We start from the raw sequence: 12,461 nt of genomic DNA on the forward strand, positions 1-12,461 counted from the left end.
AGTTTGATAACAACTTATTTACATCAGACTTGAACATTTTGACCCGTAAGTCAATCATTCGTTAAAAACAAGATGTTTGGATCATAATTTGATTTTGAAAATTACAAATAGCTAAATTGCATCAGATTTGATTTTTTAATCTGTAAAATGCAGTTTGAATAACAACTACTTATTGACGTCAATTAAACAGTAAAAATAAGTACATCATAATCAATAATTTGACTTTGAAAATTGCAAACAGACTACTTGATTTTGCATCGTAGTGACTTTGAAATAAAATCACGTTGAATAACATTAATGAAGTCACGTTGAATCCCATACTTGACCTTTTTTTGACCTGTAAAAATACAATTTGCATAATAACAACTTATTTACATCAGGGTTAACCTTTTTGACCTGTAGTTTGATAACAACTTATTTACATCAGAGTTAACCTTTTTTGACCTGTAGTTTGATAACAACTTATTTACATCAGACTTGAACATTTTGACCCGTAAGTCAATCATTCGTTAAAAACAAGATGTTTGGATCATAATTTGATTTTGAAAATTACAAATAGCTAAATTGCATCAGATTTGATTTTTTAATCTGTAAAATGCAGTTTGAATAACAACTACTTATTGACGTCAATTAAACAGTAAAAATAAGTACATCATAATCAATAATTTGACTTTGAAAATTGCAAACAGACTACTTGATTTTGCATCGTAGTGACTGTGAAATAAAATCACGTTGAATAACATTTTTTCGCTTACGCGTAAAAATCTTTCATTTAACCTTCCATGATATCAATATTTTAGTATTTAAAGCTGCGTGTACTGGTAGAAATTATCAGTTTACTTCAAGGTTTTGAAAGTTCAGTTTTAAAAATGACCGGAATTCCAACTACATTGGTTGTCACTACAACGGATGAAAAAAATTTACCATTAGAGGACCTAATGGTTTTTGTTAAGCATATATTTAGGTACGTACTTTTTTATTTACTTATTTCTCAATCTATATGTATAATTTGATGTGTTTTTTTTTGACCTGTTACAATTTTGAATAACAACAAATTTACTTTAAACTTGACCTTTTTTTGACCCGTACAATGCAGTTACTATATAAATCTATGCATATTCAGTCTAATATGTGTATTCCAAAAGTAGAACTAGCGAAAGATGGGAGTTCAAAGTTGTGTAGTTGAGTTTGAGAAGAAGCAGCGCAAAAATGCAGCTAAACGACTCCTAATCAGCGAATATCACTTTTACCATCCACGGGACGACGTTCCACAACCAAGAATTAGAATACTTCATCTTGAGCCGTGCAGAGATGCAGACTACCCAGTCCAGAGGGGGAGACAATTACCGTTTCCACTAGTCGACCATGTCAGACACCAACTATTTTAATTTTATTATAATACTTATTTAATATATTTTTTTATGTGATTCTTGTTTTTTTTTCTTAGCATTAACGTACAATTATTTTTTATAGCTATGGTGTCACAGACATAAGGATGTCTGAAGACCGAATCCTTATCATTCTGAGCTATTCACCTAGGGCCGTAACATTGCGGAAAAAATTCAATAAGATGCCCGTCCGCTATGTCCGGACGAAGGTGGAGAATGAAAGAGAACTGAGCGTCTTGGAACGATTGATGAATTCATACAAATTCAATATCCTCGATGAAGAGGAACTAGATGCACCACCAAAAAAGAAATTATCAATCACGGATGTTTATAGTGATGATGATGATGACGATGATGAAAGTACTCGTAAGAAATTTAAAAAATAGTATTGTAGTATGTATCTAAAATAAACAATAAACAACTAATTTTTTCTTAGTCTTATTTTATTTTTTATAAGTTTTTTATAACAATAAATGTATCAAATTCTTTTCTGTATCGTCCATTGTCAATGTTGCAATCCTTAAAAATTGAGATGAATCCATAATTTGTTTTCCAACAGATTGAACACATGTCTTTAAATTGATCAAACGTCATATCTGTTCCAACATGATCATTATATATATGTTTTAAATTTAAATCGTCTTGCTTAAATATAATTAAAACATTTGCATTGTCTCTTATAAGATGTTTTGGAATTTTTGCATAACTCTGACTCAAATAAAATGGATCCACTTGAGAATGTCTAGACATGCTGAAATATTCTCTAATCACATCTTGGTTATCACATGCCACATCATCAAAAATAAAAATTGAGTTTGACTTAGCTTCAGACGGGTGCATTATATCAGCACTTCCACTATAAGTATAGTGTCCTATTCCTTTAATGGGTTCTAACAACTTTTCTAAATACTTGTATTTAGGTTGCATTAATGATTTTGAATAAATATACACATTTTCAAATTTCAATCCATTAGAATGCTCAAGCAAATTTATCATCACATTCGCTTTTCCACAATTTGAAGGACCAACTATTATACATCTAACTGTGGACGGAAATAAGTTGCCATGTTTATCACATGTGGTTTTAACTGGTTCTAATAAATTGTTTTCCACATCAAGCGTGGTATGTTGTTTGACTAGCTTCATGTCTGGTTCTATTTGAATAGAAGAAAATTTTTGCTTAAATCATGTATTGAAAATGAAATTTGTTCTCATCTATTTATATTGTTTTATTTTACCACCAATTGAGTTTCAAGAATACAGATGAGGCTAGGCTAGGCTAGGCCGGGCGACCACCCTATACTTTTTTACTGAAAAGAAGAAGAGATCTAGCGATAAGCGACCACTTTTGCACTCAGCGTACAGGGTGGTCCTCTTTCGGGAAAGAAGAAGAAAAAACTTCTTACAAGCCTCTGGTCATTGTTGTTGATCACTTCTTCATGCAATTATTGCGTCATACAGGTATACAGGTGACACACACACAGGTATCCAGGTGACAATAGGTTTGCGTCATACAGGTATACAGGTGACAATAGGTTTGCGTCATACAGGTATACAGGTGACACACAGGTGACACACAGGTAAAAGCAGGTGACAACGTTCTTACACCCTCTGGTCATTGTTGATCACTTCTTCGGGCACGAAGAAGAAGAGATCTTGAGATAAGCGATGAGTTCTTACAACCCTCTGGTCATTGTTGATCACTTCTTGTACTTCTTGTACACCACTCAAGGTCAAATCAACCCTCTGGTCATTGTTGATCACTTCTTCGGGCACGAAGAAGAAGAGATCTTGAGATAAGCGATGAGTTCTTACAACCCTCTGGTCATTGTTGATCACTTCTTGTACTTCTTGTACACCACTCAAGGTCAAATCAACCCTCTGGTCATTGTTGATCACTTCTTCGGGCACGAAGAAGAAGAGATCTTGAGATAAGCGATAGGTTCTTACAACCCTCTGGTCATTGTTGATCACTTCTTGTACTTCTTGTACACCACTCAAGGTCACCCAAGGTCATATCATCACATCTATACGTTCCAATTCCGAGACCCTGATGGACAGGTTACCAAAGTGTCCCAGTACCCCGCCTATCTATTACTAACATTCTAGATGGACTAGGAAGAGCCCAATATTTTTCTACTTTAGACTTAGCAAATGGATTTCATCAAATAGAAATGGAACCAGCAGATATACCAAAAACGGCATTCTCAACAGAAACAGGATATTATGAATTTTTACGTATGCCATTTGGATTAAAAAATGCCCCAGCTACTTTCCAAAAAGTCATGAACAATGTTTTAAGAGGATTTCAAAATGAAATATGTTATGTATATTTAGACGATATAATAGTTTTTTCCTCATCTTTGCAAGAACATATAAAAAGATTAAAGTTAATTTTTGAACGATTAAGGCAGTCAAATTTAAAGATACAAATAGACAAATCAGAATTTTTAAGATCAGAAGTCGCATATTTAGGACATGTTATAACAAAAAACGGTGTACTACCAAACCCAGATAAAATAAAAGCAGTCAAGAATTTTCCAATACCCACTACTCAAAAAGAAATAAAGTCTTTCCTAGGTTTAGCAGGATATTATAGACGTTTTATTCAAAATTTTGCAAAAATAGCAAAACCTTTAACTAGGTGTCTTAAGAAAAATGCCAAAGTTATTCACTCTCCAGAATTTATTCAGTCATTTAAGCATCTCAAAGACGTTTTAATTAATGCTCCAATTCTAAGATACCCAGATTTTTCTAAACCATTTATTTTAACGACGGACGCTTCAAATGTTGCCTTAGGTGCAATTCTTTCGCAGGGTACAGTTCCAAAAGACCTACCCGTAGCTTATGCATCACGAACCCTAAATCAAACTGAGCAAAAATATTCAACAATTGAAAAAGAACTGTTAGCCATTGTATGGGCATGTAAAACATTTAGACCTTATTTATATGGTAGAAAATTCGAAATATTATGTGACCACCTACCTTTAATTTGGTTATTTAATTTAAAAGAACCCAACTCCAAATTATTAAGATGGAGATTAAAATTAGAAGAATTTAACTATACTATTAAATATAAACCCGGAAAAAATAATATTGCTGATCCTTTAAGTCGAATAAATTTAAACGCACTTGAAACAGAATCAGATGTAGTAAACAACGCAGGAGATATAGATCTTGATATAGAAGAATTTTTAGCTGAAATTAATCCTGACTTTGTTGTTGACGAAAGTCTCTTAAATGAAACCTTGCAAATGCTTAATAATAATGAGCCTATTCAAAACCCACAAATAGATGAAACAGCAAACAGATTACAAAATACGAATCAAAACGAAGACAATGATAATTCTTCAAGTACAGAAACTGCCCATAGTGCAGAATCTTCGCAAAACAATTTCTCCTTGTTAGATGAAATAATAAACAATAAGCCATATCAACTTATAATAAAAAGAAGTCCTTATCCCGCATATTTAAAACGAGACGTAGAGAAATTTGAAAATAATAATATCATTCATGCAACCATATCCGCAGACGCAGAGATAGTAACGCAATTTTTAAAAGAAAATGTATGCAAAAATACATTATACGTGTACTTTTTATCTCAAGAATTACGACCTATATTTCAGGAAGTATGGAGAAAATACTTTACCAAATTAAAACTTATAGAGTGTACCAAATTAGTTAATAATGTTTTACCGGAAGAAACAATACAATTAATTAAATATAAACACGAAGGAAAAACTAATCACAGAGGAATCGAAGAAACCTTAAAAGCCTTAAAATTAAATTATTATTGGAAATCCATGAGAAAAGACATAGCAAAATATATTAATGAATGTGAAATATGCCAGAGAACAAAGTATAATAGAAATCCAAATAAAGAACCACTAGTTCTAACTAATACTCCTTCAAAGCCGTTTGAATTAATACACATAGATACATATAAAGCTGGAAATGATAGATTTTTGACAATCATAGATAAATTTTCAAAATATGGCCAAGCCTTACCATATTTTGGCACAGCGATATCAGCGTGTCAACAATTAGTACATTTCTTTTCATTTTTCGGTATTCCAAAACAAATAGTCGCCGACTGTGGCGGAGAATTCAAAAATGATGTTGTAGACGAATTATTAAAAACCCATAAAATAAAAATCCATTTTACTACCCCGTATCATCATGAATCTAATTCCCCAGTGGAAAGATTCCATTCTACGTTAACAGAACATTTAAGATTATTAAAAGAACAAGACAAAGATGCAGATAATATTTCTATTATGCCTTATGCCCTTATTGCCTATAATAGTACAATACATTCATCAACAGGTCATACGCCTTTTGAATTAATATCAGGACATACATATAGTAAGGATCCTATGAGACTAATTCCCACTCAAGCTTATACCCAATATGTAAATGCACACAAAAATAATACAGAAGCCCTTTATACAGCAGTACAGGAACAAAGTCAAAGACAAAAAGAAAGAATAACTGAGAAGAGAAATAAAAATAAAAAATCAAAAGATCCACCTTTAGGATCCAAAGTCTATAGAAAGACAGGAACTCGTAAAGGAAAATTAAGTAGAAAATTTAATGGACCTTATATATTAACTAAGATATTAGAAAACGGAAAAATTGAAATTGAAAATCCAAAGAATAAAAAGAAGATAATAGTACATATAAACGAAACTAAAATAATGCCTACAATTTCAGATACATCATCGGAATCTTCGGAGCGTACAACTTCAGCTTCGCCAGAACCGATCCAGTCAACTTCCATGATTTAACTTCGTACCCAGGACTTTTACCATTTAAGCTAGGTACATCTAAAATTATTTCGACCCACTGGTCTTTTATACAAATTTATAATTTAACAAATGTTATCTCCCAATTTTCCTTATTGAAAAGTCAAGCAAAACAACTATATACTAGTTTTAAAAATCAGACACATTATCATCCAGAATTTGAAAATTCTTTTATACCCTTGCTTTCGATGCAAAACAGAATAGAAAGTCAAATTTATCAAATTAATCCCCCTTTATATTCACAAAGAGAAAACAGAGTAAAAAGAGGAATTCTAAATCCTCTAGGTTCACTTATAAAATGTATCACTGGAAATATGGACCAAGATGATGCAGAGAAAATAGAATTTGAGATTAAACAGTTACAAGAAAATCAGAATAAATTAAAAATGAATTCATTGAAACAATTGTCTTTGCTACAAAAAAGTATAAATTCATTTAATAATGTAATCAGTAATATATCACACAATCAAATAATTTTAAAATCCAAAATTGAAACTATTGAGAAGAAAATAGCTCTACTAGACAACAATGTATTTAACTATAATATGCAGTCATTCATGATAATCAATCAGATAACTTTATTATACCAAACTATTTATGATATTTTCGAAAAGATAGAAACCGCAATTTCTTTTGCCAAAATAAATACTTTGCATAACTCAACTGTAAATCCTATAGAACTTTTAGAGGAAATAAATAAAGCAAAAATGCAAACAAAGTCAATACTAATGCCTTTTGAGCCAGTTTTAGAAAATGTGCTTAAATATGAAAAGATAATAAATATCAAAAGTTACTCAGTAAATTCAGTAATAACATTTATACTAGAGATCCCATTAGTGGAATCAGAAATATATGATTATTATCAATTATTCCCTGTTCCTACCCATATGAATTTATCCAAGTATTTTATACACCTTCCTTATAAACCATTCCTGGCACTTAACGATATCAGTTATATATACATGGACAATTTGTGCATAAATATAGACTCAGATGAATATATATGCAAAAGACATAATAAGTTTTGTGCAGTGCAATTAATAAACTATAAATCTAATATTTTTACGTATCAACCTTTTGAAGTAAGAATAAATAAGATAGAGTCCACCAGAGTCCAAGATGGAAAATGTATCATCACAGTGCCTGAAGCAGAATTAGCCATTATTGAGTGTCCAAACTCAAAAGAAAATATACCAGTTCACGGTAGCTATTTATTAGAGTCAATGCCTGAGTGCCAAATAAAAATTAAAAACGAGATTTTCAGAACAGAGAAAAGAATAGAATAAATTTTGTTAAAATAAATCTTCCTAAAATTAATCCTTCAATGAATATTTTCCAAAATAATACTATCGATTTTTCACCAATGAACCTTAACACAATTAACCTTAAATAAACTAGAGAAATTCAAGAAAAGTTAAAGGCACAAAAAGAGAATTTAGAAGACATTAATACGACGATATATTATAGACGAACAAGTTTTTGGACAATTTTCATTTATATAATAATTTTTATTTTAATACTGTATTGTTTATTTAAATATTGCAACAAAGTTCGTCTAAGAATAAAAGAAAGAAGAAACGAAGAGGACCCCGAAAGCAGAAAAGCAGAGCATCCCTTATTCGTTGTGTAAGAAGCACATTCCAAGGATATGCTTCTTTCTGAGGGTGGAGGTGTTACAACCCTGTAACTCAATAGATCCAGGAGGTGGAAGGTGACGCATTAGGAACTTATAAATAGAGGTGTTTGTCATTTTATTATTCAGTTTCGAAGATTCAGTTTCGAAGTTTGTAGATTTGTATGTACTAAGAACTTGTAATTTAAAAAATAAAATTGTTTTTTAAAAAAGCGTTTTCCCGTTCGAAAACCATATTTACGTATCCTATTATGTTTACAAACAATTCGTAAAATTGATCATCTGGGTAACGTCACGATGACAATATTTCATTTGTCAATGTCAGAGTTACCATACAACCTATGGTATAGGCACCTTGGTTCAAGATGTTCGCTCAATTATTCCAGTTATGTTTTTCAACCGCTTCCGCTCCTGAAATGGATTTAGACTGTCACTAACAATGTACAATCGCCGGAAAGCGCGTTTTTTGTGAAGAGTCGCCGGTACCGAAGAAAAAAAAATGATGTGTTATTTGGTGTCGTTCCGTCGGTCATCCCTCCAGCGGTGTTAAAAGAGAGTGGGAGAGAGAAGAGAGCGCCGTCAGAAGAAAGTATTGTATATGTGGGGAGTGAAACACTAACCCCAAAAACTATAGAGAAGGAACTCTTAATTTTAAAAATTAAGAAAAACAAAGCGGTGGCGGCGACCCAACCTTTTACTGTAGCGGCGGAAGTGCACGCTCCTCCAAGCACTTCGAGTAACTACACACCTGTTATCGAGGATATCTCCGACCCCGAAGACGGGACACCCGATGTGCGAACTCACTCCAAACCTTCTGTCGGGGATGAGATACTAAATATCTCCGATTATGAAGAGGAAGAAATCCAGAAACTCATGACGAAGGTAAAAGTCTTGGAAAAAAAATCTCAGAGTCAGAGCCGTCACTCAATAATGTAGTGGCGGATGTTCTGAAAAATTACAAATACCGATGAAGCCCACCACATCGCGTTTTGTGATGACTTTAAAGAAGGGTTAGTGATGGCTATAGAACGCCATCGGGACCGCCTCAAGAAGAGGTTGAAGGAAAATACTAAGGATAGTGAGTTACTTGAGGAAGCTGTCCAAAACATATTTTCTTATGATAGCAAAAGGATGGAGGCATTTCACCTCTAATCGGTGATCTCAACAATACAAACACTTTCTTGGCGAATGCTGTAAGATCGGATTCTCGAGGTAAGATACAATATGTGTAAGATTACAATATGTTATAACACTTTTACGAATAAAATTTACAGCATTGCTAATAATGACGATTACAATACGGATTATGTTTTTCGTTTGTTACAGACTTATTCAACAAAAATGCCGCTGGTGATGTTCTGAGATGCGGGATGAGGGTGCATAAAGCGGTATATATTGTGAGTTTTAGTACAATTTTTTACCTAATCTAACTTTTACTTTTTACGAGCATAATAAAACGGTTTTTCACGAATTTTTACAAATCCTCTATTACGGAATTTTAATTTGTTCTTCTATAGTGTTTATAGTGTCTTAGTCTTTTCTATAATGTTGCTATGTCTTTGTTACAGATTCTACCCCGTAGGTGACCCCCTGCGACCCTGTATAGTTAGTATTAATTATTTTTTAAGTGTATATATTGAATAATAGTTTGTATTTATGTTAAGTGTATATATTAAATTATATTTTATATTTATTTGTTTATTTTTTAATAAAAACGTATTTAACAATATACATAAGTTTTCCTTACTTTAAACTTAGAGAAGTATTGGTATTGTAATTTGGTATCCATCTTGACCGCTTTCAATATAAAGAGTAAAAAATAAGTTTTTTGTTATCAAACAGTTTAGTATAAATTTCATTTTTGGGTAGCAAAATATAACTTAGCAGGTTGCACAGCAGTATAACATTTAATTTAAACATTTATTTAAAGTTCTGTTGAATCTAGTTTTAAATGAAAAAACGGTAAAAATTGTGGTTTGCAGGTTGTAACAAAAGGGCGGAAATAAGTTTGTAAATGATTTATTATCAAATATATGTTCAGATGGTATATAAGTATACAAGGTAAATTATAGCTTAACATGTTACAAATTATTATAACATTTAATTCCAACATTTACTTAAAGTTCTAGATACTAAAGTACAATCATAGGTTCCCAACAGATTTATTCTATCTCTCACACACGCCCGTTTTCTGTAACCATATTATCATCAACGTTATCTTCTTCTATAAAAATATCGTAGGGAATGAAGGCATTCAAGATGACATTGACGATTTAATGGATCATTGGATTTCGATATTGAAGACCTATCTTAGTGGATTTTATAACACGTATTTTATATTTTGAAAATCAGATTAAGCGCCAAATATATCTTTAAATCCGCTACTTGGATAGTAACTCATACATATCTTAAAAAATCATTAACGAATTAAGCGACATTTGATAGAATAACTTTTAAAATATAAATTATTTTTAAAAAATTTAAAAAACATGTAAGACTTTTTTATATTGGCATTAATCTATCAAATATGAAATATGCCAGTACTATATTTTAGACATAGCACCAAATACAAATTTGAAATCTTTAAACTCATTTATCTCAAAACTACATTTTGGCACTTAATCCGCTATTACATAACGCCGTCCATATATACCGTAGAGCCAAAACAACGAATGTGCTATTTTTCAAAAAGCTTAGTGAGAATCGAAATAACAATTTACGCTTTCGAAACCATTTGGTAATTATCCATTATCGTAATAAAAGAAAGATAGCTAGACCAGCGTCAGGTTATCCGGTGGCCGGTTATCCACCTTTCTTTGTTTGAGAACTGGTTTCAGGACGGGTTTCAGAATCTGCCCTACCACTTCGTTGGGTTGAGTTCTCTTATAAATTTCAGTTCAAGATCAAGGTTCATAAATAGACAGGTTGCATGGTAATTTTCCACCAATCAGCGTCGAGAATCTAATGGCGGGAGTGACGTCACCCAGAATGCTGCATTCAAATTCATTCACTTCACTCATTGAAATGAATTCGGAAAGTAGGAATGTATTGAAAATATATATATTTAAAAAAAAATACGTTTGGATTTTTAATGACTATTTATTTCATATATTCTTTAAACAGTGTGGTAGATACCTGTGGAGTTACAAAAATCATAGAATATAATTGCAATTATGTAAATATATTATGCAGTAGAATAGCCTTACTACATACTTAATTAAAGCAGAAGTAGATAATTTCTTGTGTATATATGGGACTAAATCATTCAAATATCCTAGGTATATTAATAATGGGTTGAATACAATTTACTTTTTTAAATGATTTTGAGTAGGTATATAATAATTTTGAATTGGGGATAATGCATGAAGTGCATTATTATAAATTCCTTCTAACATGTAAACCATGGTGAAAAAGAGATTCAACTAAAGATTTATGTATCAAAATTAGTAGTTTTTCCCTTAAGAGCATCAAAATGTATCTTAACACTTGTAAAAGAGTTTTGGGTTTAAGTTATTATACTAAAAACACTTAATGATATCTATAGATACATTATATCTCAAGATATAAACACAAATTAAAACACTAACGATATGTAATATCAAAATATAGCCTCCAAACCACGTATCCTATTATGTTTACAAACAATTCGTAAAATTGATTGTCTGGGTGACGTCACGATGACAATATTTCATTTGTCTATGTCAAAGTTACCATACAACCTATGGTATAGGGACCTTGGTTCAAGATGTTCGCTCAATTATTCCAGTTATGTTTTTCAACCGCTTCCGCTCCTGAAATGGATTTAGACTGTCACGAACAATGTACAATCGCCGGAAAGCGCGTTTTTTGTGACGAGTCGCCGGTACCGAAGAGAAAAAAATGATGTGTTATTTGGTGTCGTTCCGTCGGTCATCCCTCCAGCGGTGTTAGAAGAGAGTGGGAGAGAGAAGAGAGCGCCGTCAGAAGAAAGTATTGTATATGTGGGGAGTGAAACACTAACCTCAAAACATTCTGTCGAGGATGAGATACTAAATGTCTCCGATTATGAAGAGGAAGAAATCCAGAAACTCATGACGAAGGTAAAAGTCTTAAAAAAAATCTCAGAGTCAGAGCCGTCACTCAATAATGTAGTGGCGGATGTTCTGAAAAATTACAAATACCGATGAAGCCCACCACATCGCGTTTTGTGATGAGTTTAAAGGAGGGTTAGTGACGGCTATAGAACGCCATCGGGACCGCCTCAAGAAGAGGTTGGAGGAAAACACTAAGGATAGTGAGTTACTTGAGGAAGCTGTCCAAAACATATTTTCTTATGCTAACAAAATGACCGAGGCATTTCACCTGGAAAAATGTCGTCTAATCGGTGATGTCAACAATACAAACACTTTCCTGGCGAATGCTGTAAGATCAGATTCTCGAGGTAAGAATTTTTATTACAATATGTCATAACAATTTTACGAACAAAATTTAGAGCAATGCTAATAATGACAATTACAATACGGATTATGTTTTTCGTTTGTTACAGACTTATTCAACAAAAATGCCGCTGGTGATGTCCTGAGATGCGGGATGAGGGTGCATAAAACGGTATATATTGTGTAAGTTTTAATACAATTTTTTACCTAATCTAACTTT

At 32.3% G+C, this 12,461-nt stretch overlaps 1 protein-coding gene across 1 annotated transcript; it reads left to right on the forward strand.

The window, feature by feature from the left end:
- The first annotated feature begins 346 nt into the window (after nt 1–346).
- On the forward strand, nt 347–1,852 carry LOC126892502 (uncharacterized). The gene is made up of 2 exons (XM_050662046.1): nt 347–964; nt 1,474–1,852. Exons 1-2 carry the CDS (start codon nt 870–872, stop codon nt 1,772–1,774), a joined length of 396 nt encoding a protein of 131 aa, XP_050518003.1. The 5' UTR covers nt 347–869; the 3' UTR covers nt 1,775–1,852.
- Nucleotides 1,853–12,461: the final 10,609 nt, after the last annotated feature.

The sequence above is a fragment of the Diabrotica virgifera genome, chromosome 9, assembly GCF_917563875.1.
Source record: "Diabrotica virgifera virgifera chromosome 9, PGI_DIABVI_V3a".
NCBI classification, from domain to species: domain Eukaryota; kingdom Metazoa; phylum Arthropoda; class Insecta; order Coleoptera; family Chrysomelidae; genus Diabrotica; species Diabrotica virgifera.